Genomic DNA, 27,514 nt, shown 5'->3' on the forward strand with positions numbered 1-27,514 from the left:
TGAACTAATGCCAGGAACATAATACAGAATTACTACAGCAGAGAAACATAAGGCATAGTAAATCCTTCCTTCTTGAGGCCTTAAAATAATTGGCTTCTGACTACTATCTTGCTTACCATTAGTTTAGAAGCTGATTTAAAGTCTAAACCAGTATGATACCTGAATAGTATGGGATCCTTCCTCTTGGAGGGGCCGGAGGTAATCAGTGCCACCAGGAAATCATGACAAACCACCAAAAGCTTTTAAATCTTGCAGCAATAATGGAGTTGCAGGAGCGGCAAAATCAAAGTGACAATCAGAATGATACAATACTAGTCAAGTATCATCACATCATGACAAATACTGCACATTGACGTGCTACTTCAGAGAAATGGAAGAAGTTCCTGGATATTAGCATTACTTAGGGATATTTTGTTTATGGAAACCAAAATTATTTCAAAATGGACCTAGATGACTCTACGTTAGTAGACTGGGCTTCTGGAAAAGATTCAGGAGTATTTGTACACTTTAATAAGCTCAACAGCTTTTTCTTGGTAAGAGGGGCATTTGTTGGATTTTTTTCTCCAGCACTGTCAGTTTTCACCTCAATCTCTGAACCTTTGCCAATTGGCAAATAAAACAAAAGACCAGGAAATCCTGATTATGAGCTTCTTCAGAAAATCTTTTTTTGATAATGAACTCTGAACTGCACATGGAGTCTGGAAATACAGACTTTATTACGCTTCAATATTGGAGACTGACGAGTATTCCTATTTTGCCTACAGAGTTACTTTTAATGTGTAGGAATTAAATGTAGCCCTCAGATGTAAGGACAGATCTCTCTGACATGGGAATCATTAGAACCACTCCTTCCAGACTGCAAGTGTTGCAGTGGCAATTTGTTTTATCTGCAGATGACAAGTGATTCAAGACTTCTAGTGGTCCAGGTCATATTCTAGACCCAGCTGTTCTAACTAAACCCAGACATCCAACTCAAGTCTAATGCTTGCAGTGCATTTTCCATTTTAATTAGCACTTCTCGACAGACCAGTGATACCCTATGTTACACAAGTGAAAATGTTATTTAGCCTCTTCCATGATAAAAAAAAAAAGTAATCATTCTTTGTCTGGCTTCTTTTCCTTTTCCTGTATATACCACTAGAGGGTATTACTTGCTATTACAAATAACCAAGCTGATAGGCTAATTCTTAGATTACATAGGAGGATATAAGACATTCATGAGTAATTATTAATCTAAAGAAACATCTTGAGAAAACTCATGGGTTTTTTTTCCAGCTTCTACCCTATCACTCCTTCTGTGTTTGAATACTGATTTTTAGTCAAGTGATCCGTTTTTCCGTTGATCAGTATATGCAATTTTGTGATTGCATTATTTATTAAATGTTGCAGTTGGATGCTGTGCAAAGCAAATCAATATAAGGCTTAGAATGCAGTTACAAGGAGATTACTTTTCCTTAAAGCAGATCATCTACCTTAGAGAGAAGTGCTGCATTATTTTTTCTATTTTTTTTTAGTTACCGGTACAATACCCCTAAATTACATGAACTAAACCTAAGGGCGGGTATTACGTATTTTGATTTGATAAAAATAAAACTTTTGTTGCTTTCACACCCAAATTTCTTTTCATCTGAGCATAATGTGACCGTTGAAAGTTATGGTATACACTATCTTACTTGCATGTATTTTGTTTAGGTAAAAAACCCACAGAGTTTAGCTTAGCTCAAACCATCCTAATCATTTAGCAGTAGCTCATTTTAGTCCAGCATGTACCTTTTCAAACTAACACATAGGCGAAACAATAATAAAATTGCTTGCTTTAAAATTGGCAATTTTATCTACCTCGGCATGTATAAAGCACTTTTTGTTCTTCTTGTTTACTACAGTTACCTATATAAAGAAATTGCAGGAGAGATTACAGATTGATACGCAGAGCTATAATTATTATTGATCAGTTTTCCTATCAAGAATGATGCTTCAGGAACTTAGCTTTCAAGAGCCCACTTAAGCTTTGTGTTATCTCAAGAAAAACATGTACTCATGGGGATTTTAGGCTGATTCCATATTTTTTTATTTATAAATTCTCTGATCTCCTAAATATGTCAGTCTTGTATCTTACAGTAAAAAGCATTCTTTTTTTACAGCGAGTCCTCAGAGACAGTATAGCACAAGACATTGTGGACAGATGAACAATGAACGAAGCAAGCTTTAAGTTATTTCTGGTCTGTAAGAGAATAGCCAAACAACTCTTCCAGAACTGAGTGATCAAAATACCGACACTTAAATGCTGATACGTTAGGAAGTCCAGAAGAATAATAACTAGGTTTCTTGATGATCTATTTTCCTATTTCCTGCCAGCACAGTGGTAAAGCTGTATAGGCATATTTGCTAGATTTGTAATTAGTGGACTTGTATCCTGAAGTATTTCAGGCTTCCACATGTGGAGAAGTGATTGTGATTGCTTCGGTTTTTGTTTCATAACTGCTTTCACTACTGTATTTCTTCTCCAGCTGTCTACCTCCAAATCCAACATAGCCTTTCCCATTTCCTCATGGTTTAAATTAAGGTCGTTAATTTTGCATTGGAAGCATACCCAGTACTTGATTTGAAACAAATAAGGATTCTCATTCTATACCCTTGACAGAAATTTACTTCTCCTTACTTAGAGACCAGCCACATATACAATTTATTTGGCATTCAGCCCAACTGATGGGGTCGGAAGCTTCTGGCGAAAGGAAGAAGGAGCAGCTGGGCACGGGGAAAGAGGGACAGGACCTTCTCAAGGGAATATTCTGCCAACTGAGTTTTTATTTCATCAGCAGCTGATGCACTTCAAGAGCTCCCCACTTCCTCAGTTGTGCTACAGCTATTTGGCCATGCTCCGAGGGTGGAAGCTGCCAACAGGTAAGACAAAGAGCGTTAAACGTATTTATATGTAATAAAAAGGTAAAGTGGTACCATACATTTATCCATTCTTCCTAAACCAAATGCAGTTGTAGGGATGTAATACACCTGAGATGATTGTCTGTAGTCTAGGAAGTTGAAGCCCAGTCTTATCAGATAACATTAATGATCTTGAACAAGTCACCTTTTTCTCATATGTAAGTAGAACGTGGGATCTGTTACCTAGATCTGGCCTAGTTCAGCCACAGTTATTGAAACTGAGGGGGAAATTACTTGAAGGATGCCCACAGCCTGCATGAATACAGGTTCAGAACAGCTAATTGTGGCAGTTCCTTCCACGCTGAAAACCTCTCTGTGCCTTAGAGTCCTCTCTGGATGGGAAGGTGGGTGTGCTGGTTGTCCAGCATCAGTCCAGCCCCATGCAGTACTGCACAAAAACTGGTTTACAATTAAATACTATTTATTCCTGACATGTTTCAACTCTTTTGAGATTTTAGTATTATCCATACGAAATGGAGACAAAATCACTATGTATTTGACCTACTACATTTGATTTTTAGTATAACAAAAATTATAATTCAATAAAATGCAGCAATAGGAATTTTTATTTCCTTTTTCTATGCTATGTGTTACTAATTCTGCTGCTAACTTGTGGCTTTTGTAATTATTTTTAAACATTATTTAGAATGTTACTGCAAGTCCAAGTACTATCCTTTAATCTATATTTTGGCCATGGCCAAACAGAAAACGATCCAAACCTGTTCAAATGACAGAAGAAAACACAATAACCTTCATAATCTATTGTAGCCTATCTACATGTGTTTAAAACTGACTCTCATTAGCAAATACAAGCACTTAAACCAGAAGGAATGGATCAAAGGTATAGCTACTAAGTAAGCTTCCCTTGCAATGGACAAAATATTTTTGCATAGATGTGAATTTTCAGATGGTATTATTCATCTCTGCGTCTACTGTTTTGCTAGTATTGCTGTACATGACTAAACAGCTGCTGTTTTCCACCCAGGAGATGGCTGTATTTCAGTGGCTGGTAAAGCGATACCTGTACATGTACTCAGGGCCTACTTTAAGATCCTTTCATGTTAGTGATGTTATGAGACTTTCCCGGATGATTTTGTCTAAAACATGACTCTGGATGAGTCTTCTATTTTAGATGATTTGAACTCTACTAAATGTCTACAGAGACACAGCCCATATGTTCCAATCCAAACACCTCAGTTGGCACTAGTTGCCAATGCAGGAGGAAGAACAAAGAGAAGAAAAATGACCATGTTGTGGCTGAGCTTTCAGAAAAGGCAGAGCATGAAAAGAAAGATGGCAAAGCTGGAATAAGACTGCACAACAGTCCAGTTAGGCACTTCAAGACAGTCATCTTAAATCTATTTCTCCATTTTAAATGTTTTTTGCTTTAAAGTGCTGCTTCATTTCATATTGCCAATCCCAAAGCAAAATGAAAAAACAAAATCAAAAGCACAAATTAAACAAAGTCATGAGACTGAGCTAAACTCACACTATTTGCAAAGGTTTCTAGCACGTCTGGGGAATCAGTGCAGTTATTTTGTCGCGCCCTTGCCTGCTGCAGCCAAACTTGCTGATTGCCACCGCCAGCCCTCCCAAACATGAGTCAGACCACGCAAAGGCCCACGCTGCTTGTCTGAGGTCACCACACGCCAGCCTCCCTCTAAAATTCAAACAGCTCATGCTGCACCACGTGCCAAGCGCTTGCCCAGCCCCTGCCCGTGAGGGCTGCTGAGTCCTTTCCGGGGTTTCCTTCCTCTTCAGCAGCTGCAACACCATCTTCCCTCCCGCCTGTGCCCCCAGACAGATGGGGCTTTGACCCCATTATCTGGGAACAAGGCTATAAAGAGACAGGAAACTGTCTCTTAGAGCACGTAGGAAATTATCTTGAGATCAGAGGAGATTATCACAGTGGTCCATTTTGTTCCTTAAAAAAATAATCAACTGAGAAAAACAACAAAACCTCAAGGAAGGTGATCTCTGTCTCCAAACCGCCTGTGGTCAGGGTGCCTGGCTGCGGAGCATCCCACTGAGCTAGGAGGTGTGGAGGTGGGAGGGAGGCCCAAGGCAGCCCAAGGCAGCCCAAGGCAGGGCGGGAGGGACCCTGGAGGGACGGGAAGCGTAGCGTGCCTCGGGGCACCATGGCAAAGCGGGGAATGCCAGGGGCTGGGCAGCATCGAGGAGGGAGGATGTGCTGAGAGAGGGATGGGGAGAAGATGGAGCGCGTACTTTGGCAGGTCCCCCTCTCAAATGCCTTCAGCCCAAGGACTGGGCAAAGTTTTTTGGGGGCGACCTGTGGTAAAGCGTGGCTGCGGCACGCCAGGGAAGCGGTGCGTGGGGGACGGCCCTGCCCTCTGAAGGGCTTCAGAAGGCGCGGGGGTTTCACACCCCGCCTAACTCAACACACCACCGGCGCGGTTCACGTTCATTCACCCCCCAACCGGGGATGCCCCTGCACGCCGGCTGTGCTAGGGCACGTCTGAATGACTCGAGCCCGGAGGGACTGGGGAAGGGGAGGGCGCTCCCTCCCCTCTGGACACGAGGATGGGGCACCGAGCCGCGCCGTGCCGGCCCGGCCCGCCGCCTCCCTCAGCACCGCCCCCGGCCGCTGAGGCGGGCGCAGCGCCGGGCTCCCCTCAGCCGCCCCTCCCCCGCAGCGCGCGGCAGCTCCGCGTCGTGGCCCCCCCGCCGGCGCGAGCCGCGGTGCTCAGCGCGCCTGCGCAGGGCGGTGTCTCCGGAGAACTCCTACCGCCCGGCGCCGCCGCCATTTTGGTGCTCGGCTCTGAGAGGGGAGGGAACCGATAGGAGAAAGCGGGAGCCCGGCTCTTCTGCCTCCCCCGCCCCCCCCCCCCCCGTCTGGCTTCGGCGCTGAGGCACCGTAGCAGGCTACCCTCGCCACCTTCCCGGGCCTCCTGTTCTTGTCAGCCGCCGCTGCTCTTCGCCACCCGCCCAGCCGGGCCCGCCGCAGGCCTGAGAGGCGGGAAGGATGCCCTGCACACCCCGCCGCTGAGGGAGACTCGGGGGCCCTGACCGCCGCGGCTGGCCAGCCCCACCCCAGCCGCTCCTCAGTCCTTCGCCTCCAGAGGCACGGAGCTTCCTTCTCCCTTATCCCCCTTTCCCTGGGCTTCCTGTCTTCTGGGCTGGGTACTAGCCGCTTCTTCCTAGCCCCCAGCCCACTGAGCCTCCCAGGCCTCCTTGCCCAGGCCTTCCCTTCTCCGGGTCTCTTCCTCGGCCTTCGGGCTCTTCACTTTCCTTCCCCCCTCCCTCCCTTCCCCTTCCCCGCCCGGAGCCATGTCCTCCGCCGCTCGTTTCGATTCGTCGGACCGCTCCAGCTGGTACGTGGGCCCGGTGTCTCGGGCGGAGGCGCAGACGCGGTTGCAAGGGCAGCGGCATGGCATGTTCCTGGTGCGGGACTCGTCCACTTGTCCGGGGGACTACGTGCTCTCAGTGTCCGAGAACTCCCGGGTTTCCCACTACATCATTAACTCCTTACCCAACCGCCGCTTTAAGATCGGCGACCAGGAGTTTGAGCACCTGCCCGCCTTGCTGGAGTTCTACAAGATCCACTACCTGGACACCACCACCCTCATCGAGCCTGCGCCCAGGTGAGTGCCACCCTCCCTGCGCCCCACCCACTGCCATCTTTGCTCGAGGTGGCGCAAGGCGGGGGGGTGTCTTGGTCCAACCTAGTAGCTCCAGGATCTTAACATCGGATGTAGGGCCATGCTGTGTATACTAAGGAAACATTTGTTTATGGCCCTCGTTTGAAGCTGTTTCTAACAGTGATGCTTCTTAGCACTCTGGATCTTGGGGACCGTTATGGGTTGCTCTTTCAGTCAAATCATTCATATAGTTCCCAGGGCCTGTCCTTGCAGTGTGTGTAGGCATATGTAAAGGTACCTTGTACATCTCTACCACTGGCTATAATTGCCTTGCAAGAGGGTGTGGTCATGCTTTGGGTCAACCTTTTCTTCTGGTATTGTCCTTCTATTCCTAGGTTGGTTGAGAAGCGGCTTTGCAAGTCGTCTCCTCAGTGACTGAAATACAGCCTCTGAGCTTAAGTTGCTGTCTGCCCCTGCATCCAGTCTGATTACAAAAGAACAGGCCTTTATGTGATTAGACTGCTTCACCCTGTTAAGTCAGCTTTAATACATTCTAGGACTGCATTTCCCAAACTTCTAGAGTGGCATTTCCACCTCCCAAAAAATGTAAAACATTTATTTCTCATAGTTCCGTTGTGGCACTGTTCATTTATATCTGCATACTGCGTGCACTACACTGAGAAATGCTATTCTAGGAGGATGGGAAAATGTGACTTGGCTATGAGCTCATTCTTTGTCCTGTTCCCAACATGGGACATACCTGCAACTTGCATCAATAAACTGCTTATCAAGAACTCTAGAACACATTCCTTATTTTTAATTAATAAAGCCTTTTCCACTATCTTATTTCAAAGCTTTTGGGCTTCCTGGATAGAATGAAGTGAAATAAAAGCTAGAAAAGTAGTGACACATTAAAAAAAGAAATTCAAATTCATTCACTTCTAAATTCTGCAGTTTAAAATCTTACTATGTTTTGCAGATTAGTAAGTTCTTAGGGGGGAAAGAATAACTTTGAGATTTATAGTCACAATTTAACCTTGGCATAGGCCAGTTCTTAATGACAATCAGTAACTTGTCAAAGGTTGACAATAGCTTGTCAAGTTGAAAAACTGAAGTGGTCAAAAAAAGTCTTTCTGTAAAGCTGTAAGGTGATGGGAGGGATGTGACAGAAAGCACTAGCTTCAAGAACTCTTGAAGTTGCTGAGAAGTCTTCTGGGTAGTGATTGTGGTGTGGCTAGAGAGATGGGTAGGTGGAAAAAAAAAAATTCACTTTCACCATTGCAGGAACGCTTAAATGGACCTGCCCAGTGTTATGTGCATGCTTAAACTTGTGGACAGTTGGGAGGAAAAAAGTCTACACTGAAGCAATCTTTATGCTTATCTCTGTTGTCCTTAACCTGGATACTGTTGTGCCTTTCTGGATGTAAAAACTTGTTCTTAATCATTTATAGCAATGACTGACTTGGCTTTCTCAAAACACTTCAAAAATTAGCTGATTCCACTTGCTGACTTGGCATTTGTTAGGAGTCTTGTGTGAAATGTTTTATGAACATTTTAGTACCACCTTATTTTCAAGGTTTTGATTGCATATTGTTCTCTCAGCATACAGGGACAGATGGGACCTAGCCTATTGTGAACTGACAAGCTTTTTTATAAAGCAACAAATGGGATCAACTAGGTGGTTTTCCTTAGCATAATTTTTGTTCTAAAGTCTTTTAGAAAAATCAATTACATGGTTGATGGTTTGAAGTTCTGTTTGAAGGAGACTTCCTGCTGCAAGAGGGAAGATGAGAGGTAGCATTTCTGGATTTTTTTTTTTATTTATTTTTAGTTAATGGACTAGATTTAGAATAGGGGTGGACAGGTATGTGCTTCAGAACCTTTATTGCTAATTCTTATTTCTCTGGCATTTTCAGGGGAACATCGCACTCCGGTGCTTGTGCTTTTGAAGGCTGTTGATTCTTTTAATTTCATAAAGTACAGTATGAAGAGGTGGTTTTCGTGGTAGGATTAAGTAGTTTGTTGTATATAGCCATGCAATACTTTTAGCTCTCGGAGATGACATTTTAAACTTGTAAAACAGTTGAAAACTGACTGTTTTAAGCTTTCTATTTGTTTTGTGTGAATAGCAAGCTCTGACCATCATTGCAGATGTTCCTAAGCTCTTGCTTATGCAGAGTGACTGCTCTCTAGAGGGTTCCCTCTCTCCCCCCGCTTTGGCTACAGCAGGGTGTCTTAAAGAAGTGTATATCTTTCTGTTTAGGGCTTCTGGCATATCTTGCAAAAATCATAGGGATTTGATTTCCATCTTATTTTGCAAGTAGCAAAAGAGAATTAAAGTAGGCTAATGACATGCATTCTTGCTATCGTAGCTTAGATAATAAGTATCTGCTATGGCCTATATACGTTAAGATTTCTGACAGCTGCTTTGAATAAAATGTATAAAATTTATGATGAAAATAGATTGCAGTGAGGATAATCTCATTTGATGAACAATCTTAATATATTATCACAGACAATGAAGTGACCGTATTGGACAGATGATGGGCATAGTAATAAACAATGATGTGAATAAATTAAAGGTAATATTATGTTTAATAAGGCAAAGGAATATTTCTAGATGGTTAGCTTTTTCATTTCTTACTCCCATTCTTACCAGCGGATGCAAGTATTTCATATTGTCTTTTATGAAGATGTCACTTTTAGGTTATTAGGTATTTAAATATGCAGTAAAGCTAAATACTTTGAAACTAATAATTTTTCTGTTATAACAACCCTTTGAGAGTTGAAGTTGTAAAGATAAGATTAGGGAGCTTAACTCCATCTTACCTTCCCGAAAAGAGGGGAAAGGTATTGTCTCCTAAAAACACAGGATCTGCCTCTCTCTTTTCTTAAAGAAAGGAGTTTTCATATAAATGTGACTGGCTGTCCCCAACATTCTGCATGTAAGTAGTAGGATTTGGTTAGAAAGATGCTGGACTACCAATCAGAAAGACAACATTGGGCTTCTAGCTTTGAGTTAGAAAACTGTAAGTGTTTATCATACCCTCCCTTTTGATCCCTCTTTCCACTATGCTCTCTGAAGTCCAGCATTTAGAGTTACTGAATTCTTTAGAAGTGGATTCTGAAGTTAAGAATGTAGATGTGATGAACTGATGAGGATTATTTAGCTCTCCAAGAGCCCCTTCACCCCAGGTCACCCAAATAATTTTAGTTTGTTTTTATGTATCACCCTGTCACCGAAATAATTTTAATTTGTTTTTACATATCATGACTCCCATAACTTAAGCTATAGAATTAATTTTATTCTACTCTAAGATCCTCACAACAATCCAAAACCAATGGATGAAGATTTTGCATTATTGCTCCCAGTTTTCTGCATCCATGATAGATTTTTATCGGGTTTCTGGGGAAGCTAATTTGGGTGTTTATTACTTGAGAGCATGAGTTACTCATGAAATGCCTCATAGTGCTACCAAGCCAATACTTTTGTTACAAAGCTGAATAAGTAATTCTCCTCTAATTGGTGTTCCTACTGTAAAACTGGTACTTAGCTTTGTTACTGGAAATACAAAACAATAGCTATCGCTTATACCAAATCTTTTTTAAACTTAGGTATCCAAGTCCACCAATGGGATCTGGATCTGCTCCTGCTATGTCCACTGCAGAAGAAAATGTGGAGTATGTTCGGACTCTCTATGACTTTCCTGGCAATGATGCTGAGGATCTTCCATTTAAAAAGGGCGAGATACTGGTAATCGTAGAGAAGCCAGAAGAACAGTGGTGGAGCGCCAGAAACAAGGATGGTCGGATTGGGATGATTCCTGTTCCTTATGTAGAAAAGCTAGTCAGATCTTCTCATGGGAAGCATGGAAATAGGAATTCCAACAGTTACGGTATTCCAGAACCTGCCCATGCTTATGCTCAGCCTCAAACCGCAAGTCCCCTTCCCTCAGTATCCAGTACACCTGGAGCAGTGATCAATCCTCTGCCATCAACACAGAATGGACCAGTCTATGCCAAAGCTATCCAAAAGAGAGTACCCTGTGCTTATGACAAGACTGCGCTGGCATTAGAGGTAAGTTTTTCCTCTCAAGTCTTACGGTTTTCAATTGTTTTGTAAAATAAGAAACTAAAAATTGTTAGTGGCAAAGTTGTGGATGACTTCATATGGAGTCTGCTTGTCTATGTCAAGGGACTGAGAAGAAGTTAAGTTACATTCTGAAGAAAGATCTAAAAAATTGCTTCATCTATACCACTTCCTTTGAGAAAAGTGACTAAGTTACTTCAGGACCTGTATTTACCCTCTCCTTGCCTGTTCAACAGTGCAAATATGTTACGATGGCAGTGGAGTGTATACATCCTGCTGTGGAAGTAAGTGCTAGTCAGAGGATGACTTTGCTTCTCCACCTAATCTTGGGGAAGGAGAGAGATGTTTCATTAATCATTGCAGTATTCCAGGTTGAGAACTGGCAGTAGCATCCTTCAGAGAAAGGTAAGGATTGCTGATAAACAGTCTTTCTGATCCTCAAATGTAGTATGAGATGCACTTTGAGTATCTTGTGCTGAGAGCTAAAATCTGGGCAGAAATATATCAGAAGTACTCTAGTATCTTTTACTTTGGTTTTCAAAAGTGGAATCTGAGAAACCTTAAGACCCAAATTGGGCGTGAGGGGGTTAGATGTAAGGCTCTAGTGTAACCTCTAAACTTGTGTTGAACCTTTAATAAGTTCCTGTGCTTGCCAAAGCATGTTTGTTTTTTTTTTTTTTTAATTAGGCATGTCTTTAAGACTTTAGAGCTTTATTCTTTAAATGGTAAAGAATTCACGTTACAATTCTAGTTTAACTGGCATAAACGATGGATTGGAAGAAGTTTTTAAAGCTATATCCAGAACACTGAGACTGTTACTTTTACATTTAGATTATACTGAAGGCTAGTTAACCTATAGTTCAAAAATGTTTCACCGGGAAAAAGTGCTAGTCTCAAAGATGAAATTTGAGCGTGCTACAATACTTCAAGGAGCAAATGCAAGGAAACAAGTGAAGGAAACAACAGCATTTTAGCAAGTAAAATAATAGTTTTAAAAATACTTTTGAACTCTTCCTGTTGCTTTTGCTCAATTACTTTGCAAGTTAAAGCTGTTATCTATAGCTGATACTTTTGACTGAAATTTGAAAGGTTATATTTGTGACTTCCAGTTATTCATAATAGTTGCCCTAAGTGTTTTTCCTCCTGTATTTGTAAAACCTCTACAGGTGATTATTCTTACAGGGTTAAAAGTTAAATATGTCTCACTGGATTTTCCTTGAGCCTTATGAAATCTAGCAGCTTGTTATTTGTGAATAGTGTGTGAAAATTATCATAGAGCAAAGCGTAAATTCACTGCCAACTGCACTGTACAGAAGATTCCTGCCAAAACTACTCATTCTAAAAACAAAGCAAGGCAAGGAATTGATTTTGTTATGTTATCAATGTGTAATGGAATTACTTCAGGGAACTTGCTTTGCTGCAGGGTAGCAGAACCGCTTGGAAGGATGGCCCTCACAAATAGATTTTTCTGAGTTGCTCTTTAGTGTCCGTGTTAATCCTGTCATTTTAGCTGCTCTAGTATACCAGTAGGATTAATTCTCTGACCAACACATAGGTTTGAATTGTTTTGAACCTTCAAATTGCTGAAGTTTTGTTTGAGAGATTCTTCTCTTCCACTGAATTCTCATCCCATATTGCCTCATGTCTTTGTGTCTTCCACCACTGGCATATTTTGTCTTCCTATGTAGTCCGTTTTCTTTGCAAGTGCACCTTAGCCACACTGTGGCTTCTCAAGAGGCTTCAGAAGTAGAATTCTGGGAACTGATCTACATTTTCATTAAAATCAGTGATTACACCTTCTCCATATCTATCCATGCATAGGGAACTTTAGCAACCTCATTATAGCAATATTTTTTTTGTCACATGTACTACTCTTAAAAATCCAACTTCTTTTCATGATCTTTAAGATTGTCTAACACGTGCTGGGCCCTGATGATGTATTTAATCCCAACCTTGTCAGGACTCTACATGTGGCTAAATAATCTGGACCATTTGAAGCTTCTATTTTGAAAGAGCACGGAAAGTAGCTAGTGGGAGGGAAAGAACAGGTTATGGGAATGTTTTGGGGAAGAACATTAATGGTGTTCTTTCAGAGTAATAGTATTGGACAGTTACTCCACCTTAGTATAGGCATATTCTAAATCACAGTTCAGCTTGTACAGGTAGAACACCTTGTTAGTATAATTATACAGTGCCTGATTGTGTAATCTCATTTAAACGGATAAAACAATACGAGAGCAAAATATCTGTTTGCTGGCTCTAGCTTTGTGTGATCAGCACACAGACAGTACTTAAAAGGAAGAGAATACTATCTGGAGTAAGTAAAGCTATTGCGTAGTAATCTGCTCGACTTCCTTTTAAGTGGAGGGATGTCATTCTCCTGGGTTCAGCTTGAAAACGGGACAAGCTCTCTGCTTGCAAGTCCAGTTTTTCTATTTCACACTATTGTTTACATAAGCTTCAGAAGTTTTTTTTTTAAGAAAAGATAGAGATCCTTAGCCTGTTACAGAGAAGTTTGTTTTGTAAAGAAGGTATAATTATTTTTTAAAAAATTTCTCCCATGAAAAATGTAACTTGTAAAACAAGTGAATATTCTACTGAAAATCTGAAACAAGATCTGTTTGGTTGGATAATGATGGAGTGTTTAACTTTTAAATAGTATTTAAAGTGTGACAGTTTAAGAGCAACTACAATGTTGTTCCTGTAAGGATACTAGTTAATACAGCATTTATTACAATTTGGACCTTGCTGGGCTAAAATTACTTAGCACTCATATTGGTATTATTGAAGTGACTAAAGTCTAAATGTTGACTTGGTCCTACTGCATTATAAGCTCTACTTTTATTCTCTAAAATAAAAAATTAAATAGAATTCTGTTTATAGGCTAAAATAAAAGTTTTAAGTATAGCTACTATCTCAAAGCATAGAGTTGGTATACATTTAACTTTGGGCATCTCCCTGCACCAGTGAACAATTAGTAAAGCCTATGATTAGTTAAATGTATTTCTAAGATTTGCATATACTGTTGTCAGTTGAGTTAGTTACTTTGGCAGTTCAGATTTAATGTTTTTAAGGACATGATTGAAGTCTGCAGTTTCTCACTGCAACTAACTAACTTTACTACTAATGTGTGTAGTATTTTCATGGGTACTGCATTAAAAAAAAAAAACCAAACAAAAAACCAAACAGCCAAACCACAGAAGAAGAAAAAAAAAAAAACCACCAGCCACCCAGAACTGTTTCTTTACTTGTGTACTTTTAGCCAAGAAGCAATTTCCTTCCTTTCTGGTGCTCTAGAGGAAGGAATATGAAGGACAGGGATACAGTGTCCTGTATTTATTGGGACTAGAACTCTACATTACAGGGTTATGTACTGCTGTTCTTCAATCCTGCTTTTCTTTGGGAAAACTAGGAGGGCAATCCTGTGTTCAAAGGTTATACAGGATAGCACTTTAAGGAGGTGATGAATTTTGTAAGAGCACAGATTCTTTGGCACTGTCTAAGTCTACCTTAAAGTTTCTCAGCATTTAATAACCTGTAGTTCTATAGCCAGCCTCTTAACAGTAATATGCCAATGAGGCCTTGTTTTAAACTGGAATGCTCTAACCAGCATGTGAAGTGTATTCAGTGCCCAGTAGACTAAGACCTGGTATGTTTTACCTTCAAGGAGCTTCTCTCTTGGTAGTTGGGTACTTCTTGTTTGGATCCAAAGTAGTTGATTGATCGCTAACTTCTACACAGAAAAGTTCATTATGTCCAGCATAGTCAGTAGATAAACTAATGGTGGATAATACCACCTAAAACCAAGTGAACTGTTTGAAGGTTGATTCAGGACGTGAGCAACAAATTCCAAATTCACTTATAAAATGGAATGAAATGGCATATGGAGCCAGAAAACGGGAGACAAGCAGCAGCCACTAGACTTATGTCTGCCATGTGTTTAAAAAACAGTTCTTAAATATATTGCAAACACTGTAATAAGTGTCATAGACCATTTTGAAGGCAGTAGTAGTCCTAGAGTTCATCTCCAGACTTAACATGACAGTGTTATGGAATCTGAAGACTTTTTTTAAACAAGAGCTTCACTATATTTTTATAGCAAAGTTTTTGTATTAATGATGGCTTTTTTTAGACCCATACCAGCATTATAGTATTAAGTAGTTTATCTGTTCATGATATATCAAACATATACATGTATGTTTGCTAGTACAGAGTTAACCTGTCACTGAAATGTTTTGGTGCAATAAATATCCATTTACCATAATTATGTAACTGACTTACAATATTTCTCTTGAGCTTATTACAATTAGGTTACAGTTAACTTTTTTCCTCTTCAAAGGAAAGTTGAGACAAGTAGGCCAAAATGTGCTAGTAGTAGAACTTTCTTAATTAGGAAATTAGGCTACTTCTTTCACTAGACAACAAGAATTGTGCTTTTCTTAAGCCAAGGAAACTTAGTATTGTTGTGTTAAACATTAAAATGCATCTAACCTACAAGATCTAGATTTTAAGCAAAATATTGAGCCTATACCTGTGTAGTGTGAAGTGTTGATTAGGGAGCTTTAGTTCTGGTAACTATTGAATTGAAAGCGACATTGGCAGCAGGATTCCTGTGTCTGTGCTGACATGCACCAACTTTTCATTATGCTACCTTGAAAATACAGCTGACAATTACTTTGGAGATTTTGTGTGCAATCTTAATCTTTGTAACTTTCTTTTCCAATCAAAGTTATTGATCATGATAGTGCTGAGTGCTTCACAATTTAATATACATTCACCCTCAGAACTGTTTGCAGAGTTTGTTTTCAGATGAAACTGAAAGTGGCATGGATAACCTAGACAAGATCCTGTGCTACAGTGAGATTCAGTGTGGCTCAAGAATGATGGTCTATGGGAGTTTTGAGCTCTCCAAATTCTGTACAATCATGACAGCTGGCTTACTCAGACGGAGACAGGCTACCATCATTTAATGAAAAGCAACACTTTATCTGTGGTGCTGCAACCCCAACTCTGGCAATTGTCCTAGCTATACTTGAAACGCAAACTTCTGTTGTTTTACTCTGTTCCTAGATGAGGCTAGATTAATTGCATCTAGGCCTTCAACATTTCTATGCTATGCTGCCCTTTGACCTGCTTTCATGTCTCAAGAATGGTTGAAGGTCTTTCTTCTGAACTACTTGATTCTCTCATTTGGGCATCAACTATTATTCTTCTGGCCCACAACATCAGAAATGAAGGATAATTAAGCTGTGCTTTCAGCCTGTTGGTTTGAATCTCCCAATACATAAAGCACCAGCTACTTCAGTGTCACTTTGTCCTGTTTGCAGTGTGACTGAACTCTACCTCTTTTGTGTGGCTTAGCTTTATACCTTTTGGGGACAATGGGATATCAAGTAATTTCTTGGTGTTGAGCCTCATTTATTCTTCTCCAGAACAGGCAGCTGGTCTGAACAATTGTTTTGGTTTTGGTACTAATGCTAGAAGTTGAGTTGTGACACTAATTAGGATAATGACTGAGATTCAACACCCCATAAATTCCAGAGAACAATATGTTTTCTATAACTATTGACCCAGTGGGCTAAAACGATGATTTAGAGTTTTTATGCATTTTTATCTCCTTAAACTTATATTAAAAGAACTATCAGCCATAGAACTGTTAACATACAATTGTTGGGAGTATCTGTAAAACACGTTGAACTGGTTGACTGTGTGACTAAAATGGCATGCAGGAAACCTTTTGCAGTGTATGAATCAGCTTCAAATGGAAGGCAGGTATGGAAGAGTCTAGAGTGAATGAAGTAACCTTTCTGACTGGCATGTTCCACAGCTTGTGTTTCCCCAGGGCTTTGAATTCATGCTGTAACAGGGACATAATGAAAGGATGCTATCTGAAATACGTTTTGATTTTTATCATTTGGGTGGAACCAAATGGCTGCATTTCAGAAGTATTACTCATTTCAGCAGTTGATACTTCCATCCAGCGATGCTGGCATGCTTTAGAAGTGAATTAACTTATCTGAGAGATGCTGAGACTAAGGAAGCGTTTTCCTAATTTATAGATAAGGGCCATGAGCTGTCCAGAGTCATACAGGAAGTTTGTGGCAGAGATGAGAATAGAACCAGGTCTCCTGACTCTGTCCTGTGCCTAATCATAAGACAATCCTTCTGACTGGCTTAAAACGTTCTCTGAAAAAAAATAATGTGTTAAATAATTTTAGTGGGAGATGACACCTCAGCTGACCATATTATAGATGCTTTAAAAAGCATTTACCAAATATTGCTTTTAGTTAGTACTTTGGGGAAAAATTACATAGAGGGACTACTTGAGCAGACTCTTCTAGACATTGTCAAAATGTCTAGAGGTCTTTAACATAAGATCCATGAGTTATTCTATCATGACATCAAGGTTCCTTCTCCAAAAATCTTGTTTCAACATGCTGTTTCATTTAATCTTCTCAGGGGAACTGCTTTTTTTATTTTAATAATATAGCACAAGAGGATATTCAGAAGCTTTCATTAAAAAAAAACCCACTCAAAAAATAATATAAATTTATTGCAAATCAATTTACTATTCCAGTGGTTCTTGGCATATGGGAGTATTTTTTGAGTAGCTTTTGTCAGCTAGCACTCTTTAATGGCAGATACTGATTTGTAGCAACTTTGCCTGCTCAGCAGTCTAAAGAACATTTTACATTGTTAATCTGCATGGCACTTTATTGCAATGCAATAGACTTATATTGTACTTTTTTTTTTTACTCCGCTAAAGCAAGACTTCCAAACCTATTCATGTTGTAGAAATCATTTAGAGTCAAATTAAAGACTATCTTTGTCTAGAGCTTCAAAATGAATAATGGATTGATCTCTACAGCACAAGAGGAGAATTAAGTTGTCAGACTCTCAGAAAATGCAGGTCCATGTTTTTGATCCAGTGTAGTACAGATTTTCTTTTTTCTTCCATGAATAAGAATATAGTGTTTTGAGAGTGGCTTGGTTTTATGGTGTGGTGCAAATGCAGTTTCTTACTAGGTTTTAACTGTTGCGATGTTGGCTGTGTCTTCTTGAATTTGGGTCTAAAACTTGGAACTTGAATCCGTCTTCAAGGATTATTTAAATCTAGCAATGTAATGCTGAGTATTTATAGATGTTATCAGCCTTTCCTAAAGAGACATTTGTTAGGTTCCCGTTTAGGTCATCTTGTTACTATTTAAAGTTTTCTCTAGCCTTTCTATTCAGTGAAAAGTCTGACAAATTGTGCTTTTTAGCAAATACACAATTCAAGCATACTGCAGTAGCCTGTGAAGAGATGAAAACCAGTCAAATTAATGCTATATGTATGTGCTAACTATCATGGGCAGTGTATAACTACTTAATAGTATATGCTGGCTTCATGTTTGAATTTAGGAACAGCATAAATAAAGATGTTCATTTAAGAAAGTAATATGGTGTCAGTTATATCCCAAGAGCTTATGGGAGTTCAGAGGGTTTTCTCCTCTCAAAAGCACAAGATTACAATTGTTCCAAGTGTGACAGTCTTGAATCTGGGAGGGGTAGATGGGAAACGGACAACCCAAGTAGTGGAGAAGAAGTAGCGGGGAGTGGAGCAACACATTTTGCTTAAATGTCTAATTTCATTCTAATATGCAACATAAAGCTTAAATCTCTAAAAAGAGTTTCAAAGGTTGAGAAATTTTATTTTCAGAGATATAACACTGAGTGACTGCCAAGGAGTTTATTATAGTACCTTAAACTTCACTTCAGGATTCTTGCTTCTGAGTGATCTTCAATAAATATCTGTTGGAGTAATGGTAACTGGTTTAAACAGGCTTCAGATCATCTAGTGGCATGCACACTGTTTTGTAAACTCAGGTTTTTTTTCTTTAACAGAAAATATACAGGTCTTGCCTGAAAAGTTTTAATCTCAGGCCCTTGGCCAAGGTCCTTAAGCTATCTGCACCAGTTCTAAATTTTAATATTATTTAGATAATGTAGACAAATTGTTATACATAGTGTATCAGGACTAAAATCTAGTTTTTCTTTAAATAAGAAGATCAAAGCTGGTTACCTTTGGATTTCACAGAAGTAGCTTAGTAACTAAGACTCAACTACAAAGAGCTTAGACCTAGTTTGGGGAAGAAACTTATGAACTGTTGGGCATTGGTCATAAGCTGGTTCTACTTTTTGCAAAATTAGTTATTAGCTGCTAATATCACTTTTCTAATATTTACTATAGTTACCACAGAGTAAGTTAGATAAACAGGAAGGGAGGTGTAAAGTTAGAGAGCTGCTGCAACAGACCACATGTTCAGCTATTCTGAAGCATTTAAGGGAGAAATTACTATTTAGCTAGTCTTAAATGCTACTTGTCAAATTGGATATTTTGCTTTGTAAATTATCCTAATCCAAAATAAATCCAGGCATTGAACAATGATAAGAATATAACTTATCATCATTTGGGCTGATGTTTCTTGCTTGATCATAGTTGAGCTTGACATGTCATCATTTCTGTTTCAAATTCTTTGGCAGGAAGTAGAGGTGAAAACAACAAATAAAGCTAGAATCTGTACATCTAATGCATTAAAAAAAAAAGTTTGAGATTGCTTTTGCCTGCTTTGGAAGTGTACCATTATTTTAGAAACTACGGAAGCTTCTGAGACTGCGATAATCAGAACTAGAACTTCAAGTAATGGTTTCTTTGCCATAGGAATCTCTCTTTGAAAAACTAAATTTCCTTTGAAATAAGCCATCTGATACTAAAACCAGTATGAGTACTGTGCTCATTGGAATCGATGTTGCATCTCATTACTGATGGTAGCTTTAGTGATGTTAATTTATATCTAAGCTAAATATATTGTTGCATGAAGTTGTAAGCTTTCCTATAGGAAAAGATGTAGTTCAGCAATTTGTCTGAATATGTAAATATAAATTTAGTTAAGAGTCTGAAAAAGAACGCAGACAACATTGTCATGTTTAGCAGCAAAATGTTGGTATTTTAGTTAAGTAAAAGTAACTTTTCTTTTCAAGTGAACCTTATGCCAAGAAGAGGGTGAGGTTTTTTCCCCTACAATGGACTTGTATTTGTATCAGAGGTGAGATTCCCATATGTGATAACTTTTTTTTTTATGCAGGTTGGAGATATTGTGAAGGTTACAAGGATGAATATAAACGGTCAGTGGGAAGGAGAAGTCAACGGTCGAAAAGGGCTCTTCCCATTCACGCATGTCAAAATATTTGACCCTCAAAACCCAGATGAGAACGAATGATTCCTTCTGCCCAATTTACACTGCTGCTTCATTTTCCTGGCTATCATTAGCATTGTTTGAGATGGGATGATGACTTAATGGCACATTGTTAGCATTGCCCATTTTCCAGCTTGATGCAGTTTGATGGTTCTTTGAATATACATTTGGAATACATACAACTGAAGTCACTGCCCTACCTTCATACCATAGTTGCGTCATCCAGAATTTAGTTTCACTTTTAAAACTCTACTGGGCCTTAAGCTGGAGAAGACTGAACCGCTATATAGCAGAGAAGTATGGGAAGAAAGCCTTTCCTGTTGAGACTTCATGGACATTTGCTGGCTTGCTCAGTAGGAAGAGCCCTAATCTTAGATCAAACATGCAACTTGTGCATTACTGTCCAACAAAAAGCAACAACAAAAATGCAATTTTAGGATTGAAGAAGACTTAGTTTTAAGAGAACCTGTCCTAAGGTAGTACATTTAAAATGATGGTCTCTTTAAAGGACAATAATTGAACCTTATGTATTCTAAGCAGTTGTATTAGAAGCTGCTTTTTTCTGTTAACTCTTAAGCTTGTTGTTGACCTTCCTGAAACAGTGTGTGTTAAATGCAAATAACCATTGATTGAGCTGCATCGAAGCAGAGACATTTATTTATAAGGAAACTTAGGAGGGGTTGTAACCTGTTTTTGACATACTTAATGCATTTCTGTTGATTTTTGCAAGCACTAACTGTAGAAAGTGAGCTTTAAAGGGAAACACTTTGGCCTGGTCTGCATACAGCTCTTCTGCAGTGTTGAAAGGGTAGTTTTACTAGTATAGAAGTGCTTGTCACTAAGCTGTTACTTAGTAGACAGATTGACCAGATTGCCATGGTGCAGAGAGGTAGGAGAGGAGTAGGACAGAAGAACTTGGTAAATACTGGTAAAATCCTCTTATTTAAACACACACCTTTTATACCCATTTCTCTACAGGCTCCCTTATCTCTCCGAAGTTTCCTAGCTATGCCAGCCCCAGCTTGTTGAAAGCTCCTTTTCAAACACAGTACCTTTTTTCTAGGGTGTCTCCATGTTGTTGTGCTGCTTTCATCTTTTATTTTTCTCTCCCTCTTTTTCCTTGCTTGCATCCCAAGTCCTCTGCATGCTGCCATCTTTTTTTTTTTTTACCCTTCAAATGAGTTGGCTCTGGTTTATATATCCCCCAGATCCCTCCCACTCCCAGCATCCTCTAGGAAATGGTTAATTGGAGTCAGCTGCCTGGGTTCCCCCATGTGATAAAGTAATGCTCAGGCTGGAGGAGGCCACAAAGGTGTCTATTATCAGTATAGCTTCTTTCCCTTTTTCTCTACATAAGCTATACTGCTGTAATTGTACTTACAGTAGGCAACTATATAGCTGCAGGTAAATAAGTACAATTCATGCCATGCAGGTTAAGTCCTTAGCCTGTGTACAGGATAGGAAAGCCTAGGTACAGTGGTATCCTGTGCCACCTTCTTTACATGTGTTTTGTAGGTGAACTGGAATGCTCTTTTAAAAATAATTGAACACAGAATTAAGAGAATACACATTTGCAAAGACTACAACTACAAAACCTCCCTTTTCAGACAGCCTGGTTAAAGAAAAATGTCTGTTGCAGAAGCTGACAGGAAAACAGCAGCCCCCATTTTGTCAACTTCTGAAGACTGTCAATTGTAGCAAAATGAGAAACTTCAGACACCCGCAGAATCTCACCAGTTTTTATAAATGTCAAATTATATAAAAGTTGTTAAGTTCCACATGTTTTCTTGTTGAGCTGTGTTGCTTGATCCTAATAAAAGCACGTTGTTCATAGCTCATGTGAAAGTGCCATGAGATCCTTAATTGGAAGGCACTGAAGAAATGCAAAAATGGCGTTTGCAACAAGACATTCAAAATGCTGGATTTTTTTAAAAGAAGTCTCTCCGTTCATCTATTAGCTATTTTCTGTAGTATTGATCAAGTGGCTGACAGTCTAGAAGTTCTTGTAGAGCATTTTACTACCAAATTAACTGTGAAGTAGAGTAGCATTGACTGAAGTGTTTGGTGCTGTAAGAGTAATTCTTGACAATAGGCATTGACATTTTGTCTTGCAAAGAAAAGCTATGCAGCTCTCTTAACTAAAGAAGGTCATGCTTTTTCTGTGCCCCAGCTGTACCCCTAAGTTTACTACATAGATTGTACTACTGAAAGTCATCTTTGGAATACAGAAACTGCACTAAGCTCAGTCTGCTGCAGAGAAATCTTATTTCAGACCTGACCTAATTACAGGCAGCTCTTCAGAAGACTGATTGTAGAATTCTTCCTTTGCATGGTAAATAAATACTGTGAGATTTGAGATCTTGAATATAACTTTTGACCTGGATTTTTTTTTTCCACTGAAATAAACGTCTTGACTCATCCCCTCATTGAATAAGGTATACACTTTGAACACAAGCATTGTTTTAGGTTTAATTATGTTCTGATACTGCAGAAAAGCAAAAATATTTTACCTTCAAAACTATGCAAAATTTGTGTGTAGTGGCATCTGATGCAAAGACAAGAATTCTTAAATTTCTGTGAACCTGGTTTTGGGCCACGGATAAACAGTGTTTCTCTGAGTAGCAGCGGTGTGGTTCAGGTATGTTAAATGTGGTTTAAATGTAGCATACTGACCAGCCTAAGCTGATTGTAACCTTGCTTCATAATATGTCTTTGCTATTTTACTGTGAGACAAGTATTTTCATATAAAGACTGCATTGATCAGTTTGTGTTTCTCTTTGAAGGACTCTGGATTCTCAATCGCTTGTTGCTTGCCTACATGTGTGCTCTGTTGCTTTATGAAGCCTCTTAAAATTTGAGTGATAACCTATCAGTGTAAATGCTCCTTGGGCGTGTAAGGTATACTTAATATGAAGCATGAGAACCTATAAGTGATGGCTTCAATCTGTGCACCATTAAAGTTGTTCTTGCTTTTGAACTAGGAGCTGGTTTAATTACCTGGTGCCACAATAGTTAACTATCATGAAAGGCTTACTGTTTGACTTCCTCCTCTTGTGTACATGTGTATATAGACATTGAAGCCTCTGACCAGTCTGAAAGTTTAAATGAAAACTGTTTTAATCAGTGTCCATCACTGGATAAGCGCTAATTTAATTCATGATTGTTTACAAATTGGGAAAGAATAAACAAAAGGGAATATCCTGTTTGGGTTGGGGCTCTAAAGAGCCTGAGCATTATTTTTGTAAAGGGAAAAACAGCATTCTTTGTGCCATTTCATGTGCCTGTAAAGTAATTTTTTATATTGTATTAACATCCTGGGAACGAGTGGGCTGCCTTTGTTTTCTAGTCAAGTTTTCAAGCATTTTCCTCAATACCTGCATTTGAAAGTGAGACCTGCCTAAAAGACTGCCTTTTGGGACCAGTGAAAGCATTCTTGTATAGTTGTCATTTTCTGTTTACTTGTGTTAAATGAAAGTGTGTTTTGGGACAAGGATACAATTGCAGTGGGAAAGGTGGCCTTGTATTTGAGACAGTCTTCACTGTGTAAACTTTAAAACACAATATGTAATTTAAAGACCATGATCTTCAGGCAATAATATTAAGTGTAAGCTTTTAAAGTTTATTTCGGGGATCATAGCTTGTTTTATTTTTTGTGCTATAAGATTAACAGTATTAAATGAATTATATTCTTAGAATATATGGAGTGTCTTTTCTTAAGATTAGTGCCTTTTTAATTTCTTACTCCACTTATTTCATAGAACTGGTCCCAACATCAAGCCACTGTTTTTTTTTCCCCAGTGCCCTGTTTGTACAGTCTAAATAAAACTTGCCTCAACTTACAGTATTATTTGTTGTCTTTAGTCTTAAAACTTTGACAATATTAGCAGAGCATTTCAGTTCTTACTCTGTCATTACGATGCCCTGTTTTGTGGGTGAATCAGAGTGCCAATCCAAGTTTTCCAGAATCGAAGAATTAAGCAGGAGAAACCGCTGTTGCCAGGCTGAATGATACTCTCCTATTCCATCCTCCTGCCTCTTCTCAGACTATACTGCTGTGCTCTAGAGGTTCACCTGAAAAAGATGCATCTCTGGTTATACAGATTATCACTGTCTCCTCCACCCTCACACTTGACACCTCAGTGCTCTTCCTGTCACTGTATTTGACGCTGCTCTTTTGCCAAGGCTTTTAATGGTCTCTGTAGAAAACATGACCTTCTTTTACTGGAATACCCTTGACTGTGCTTGTAGGAATGACTGATTTATGCATACGGTTTGAATGTAGCTTGTTATTGTTTGAGTAAATAAGGCGTAACCTGTGCAGGTACTGGGGAGTGGAATGGCTGGCATTCTAGCCACTGTTGGAAGGTGTCAGCATAATACATCATAAATATCTGCTTTTGCAAGTCAAAAAACAGGAGGTCGTCTTTTGCCTTTTTACAGTCAATCCAGATTAAGAATAGCACTAACCAGAACTTAATTGTTTTTTAATATTTGGGATCATTCAGTTAAATCATTAACAATGTGTTGAAAGTTGAGATGATCTTATATAGGAGGAAAACTTAAGAGGAACATCAGACTCAACTGCTGCAAAGGAGAAGTCTAAGAAGCTTGTGTTGTTTCCCTGGACTCCTTGTAGGTATGTTCACAGCCTCATGTTTGTCTTCTCTGGAGTACAGATTTCCATGCGATGTTAATAAACATTCACAGCCAACTCTGCATAGTGTCTTATCATCAAATGTTCACATTTGGCAAGTTACATTTCAGAGAAAAACACCAGTATTTCAAATAGGCAAGCAAGAACAGGTGAGGTGCATGCAGTAGGCCTGATAACCCTCTTTCAAACTATTTTGTAAGCCTTTAGCTTTCAAGCAAAAGCTGGCAGTGCTAGCCCATTACTGCAGCTGCTTCTTGGGACATCTTCAGTAGCTCTTGCTTTACTGTTTACATAGCAAAACCAAGTATCCCCTGCTATACCAGCAGTCTGCTTCCTACAAACTGAATTCAAGCCATGGGTGCCGCAGCACTGTTCCCGTCTGTGGCGAGATGCGTACAATGCCAATGAATAGGTGCTGCACATCCTTTCCAATGCAATGGCAGGCCATGAACAGCAACTGCATGGGACAGTGGCCTGGGCTTGGTTTTGTTCTGGTTTGTCCAGGCTTCTCTGACTCTAAACTGCAGCATCTACATGCACTTTATTAGGCAATGGGAGACAGAGTGCCTTCATAGCCGGGGGCTTGGGGAAGTTTGAAATACCTGTGTTCAGTACAGGAAAAACTTTATTGTGCCTCAGAATGCATCAGGTGTCACCAAGTATAAGTCTGCATCACTTCTTATTCATGTGAGGCCACAATAACCTACATTCCCTTATTTCATTATGTGTTTAGAAATAACTCCTTTCTTTCTACCACTTAGGCTAGGAGCGGGTTGCTGGGTTCCTTTACTGTGGCATATTTCAATTATGAGAAGGGACAAATTCCGTAGTCTGAGTGGGCTGCAAGGGACTGTGATTTGTCTCTGCATTTTAAAATGCAGGCTGCTTCCTGCCAGCCCAGCAGGCACGAATCCCCAGCGGTGCATGCCCTCCACCACCTGTAACTGAGCCTGGCCTCCCTCTGTCCGGCTTCCTACACCCGACGCTGACCTCCCAGGTAATTTTCCAACTGGGGACCACTGCTCTTAACGCTCAACGTCTCCACGGGCTGGCACAGCTTTCCTCTCAGTCTGGACTCAGGCTTTGTACCAGGAGTACCCAGCACAGCAGCCACCTAAGGCTCCAGCCACAGCCAAGTCAAAGGTAACGAGAAACAAGCACTAACTCAAGCTGGGTTTATTTCTGGCTTACCTGCATACCGGCTTTCACTGATTTAAATTTGAACTAGTTTAGTTAGGTCAGTCCAACAACAGGCAGCGTAAGGCTCATTTTTTAGGTGCAAGCTAGCTGGATGAGCTAGGCTTACCAGTTTGTCACCCTCATTTAATTAAAAGGTTTTATTTCTAAACCAGTACAATAGTAAACATCCCTTTAGATTCAACCAGATGTATGCCTGCTTGAGCTTACACCAGTAGGAAATGTGCCTGAATACATTCAAATAAAATGCTGCCACAGCAAATGAAAACTTTTCCTTGTAATTTTTTACATGATTTAAAATAGTGTGGATTGTGCGCATAGGAAAGCTCTTCAGGTTTGTATTCACCAGCAGGGATGGCTCACCTTGGAGCAGCTGTAGGTTTCTGTCCCTTAAACTGTCCCCTCTGCCTTTTTTTAGAGGGTAGATCAGCTGCTCTTATAGCAGCTGTTGAACCACAAGTCACAGCTCAGTGTGGTAAGGTAAAGCAGTTCCAATTTCAAGGTTACCTTAATACCACGAGCTGCAAACCCTGCCAGTCACTGTGCAAACAGCTGAGCCCCCCTGCATCAGGACTGCGAGTCCAAGAGGGACAGGCAGGCAGTAGGGCAAGAAACCATCACAGCTGTCCCAAAGCGAGCCTCCTGCTCTGAAATTTGAGCCCTAGGATCCAAAGTTGCACCAATTACTGTAACTCATTAACAAAAACTGTTGTGTTCTCACCTTGAGGTTATCAACGCACTGCTCCAGCTGGACAACCCTCCACAGGAGCAGCCTGGGAACCCGGCGCCCAGCCCTGTGACTTGGACCATGTCTGCTTCGCGAGGGCTCCCCCTCCACATCAGCACAATCTCTGGGAGCTAAAAGCTGAGCTACTGCCCCTCCTCAGTGCGGTGATGGCTGCTCACCAGGGGAACCCAGCAGCCCCTCATGTGGTACACACAGCCTCACCTGCAGAAGATGCCATCCTCACTGCTTCTGAGGCAGGCACAGGGAGCGATGATGATGGGGAATTAACACAGCGCTCTCCTCAGATAACCTTCCCAGCACCTGCTTGCTTCATTCCAGGCATTTTGTAACTAGAAACCTCCCTGCACAAGTTATTAGTCTAACTCGCTGCTGGCACACCAGACAATCGGGATCAGAGCTAAATCTGGGGTATCCGCAGGGAACCGGCTCCTGCTTTGTACATCCTGGCTGGTCCAACAAGGGCAGCTGAAAGTCAGCGCTGAAAAATCCTCCACTTGTAATCTTGCACTTGGTCTAGAAATTAAGCACTAAAGCAAAAGAGAAAGTGTGCATCCCGGGGACTGTTAATGCCCCTCCACTGTACTGTGTTTCCCAATCTGCGCTTTCTAATGAATCCTCTCCAGACCCTGAGGCAGTGAGAGCTCTCGCTCTCATATCAGAGGATAGTGGGGGCAGAAAGGCAGCGCGGTGAGTGGTCGGGGCAGCGCTGGACGTGCTGCTTTGCCTTGCCCTGGCTGCCCCTGCAGACTGCGCCAGCACCCGAGATTCAGCTGACTTAGGGGGAGCGGTGAGTCAGAGGGGAGGATGCTATTTTGAAAAGACAGAAGGGACTGACATAAGTGAACAACAGGAGCTGGTTTGGAACTCTTGGCACTGGACTTCTGCTCAGCCCACCACTGCTCAGCAGCCAAGCCGGACAAGGAGACCCCCAGGGATGCTCCTGACAGAAATGACAAACCCAGCCAGCTCTTAGAGCACACTGTCACTATCCTTAACTTGTCATTAAAAACATAAAAATCAAATTTGCCCATTTTTCATTACTGTGAAGTA

At 40.4% G+C, this 27,514-nt stretch overlaps 1 protein-coding gene across 1 annotated transcript; it reads left to right on the plus strand.

The window, feature by feature from the left end:
* The first annotated feature begins 5,681 nt into the window (after positions 1-5,681).
* Positions 5,682-23,704, plus strand: CRKL (CRK like proto-oncogene, adaptor protein). The gene is made up of 3 exons (XM_075167904.1): positions 5,682-6,542; positions 10,155-10,617; positions 19,755-23,704. Exons 1-3 carry the CDS (start codon positions 6,229-6,231, stop codon positions 19,887-19,889), a joined length of 912 nt encoding a protein of 303 aa, XP_075024005.1. The 5' UTR covers positions 5,682-6,228; the 3' UTR covers positions 19,890-23,704.
* The last annotated feature ends 3,810 nt before the right edge of the window (positions 23,705-27,514 follow it).

This window comes from Calonectris borealis, chromosome 18 (assembly GCF_964195595.1).
Source record: "Calonectris borealis chromosome 18, bCalBor7.hap1.2, whole genome shotgun sequence".
NCBI classification, from domain to species: Eukaryota; Metazoa; Chordata; class Aves; order Procellariiformes; family Procellariidae; genus Calonectris; species Calonectris borealis.

Bases quoted from the DNA above. Each gene is read 5' to 3' on its own strand.
- CRKL (XM_075167904.1), top strand. From the start codon at position 6,229: ATGTCCTCCGCCGCTCGTTTCGATTCGTCGGACCGCTCCAGCTGGTAC. The intron at 6,543-10,154 runs GTGAGTGCCACC...TTTTAAACTTAG, and splicing joins CTCATCGAGCCTGCGCCCAG to GTATCCAAGTCCACCAATGG. The intron at 10,618-19,754 runs GTAAGTTTTTCC...TTTTTTATGCAG, and splicing joins AGACTGCGCTGGCATTAGAG to GTTGGAGATATTGTGAAGGT.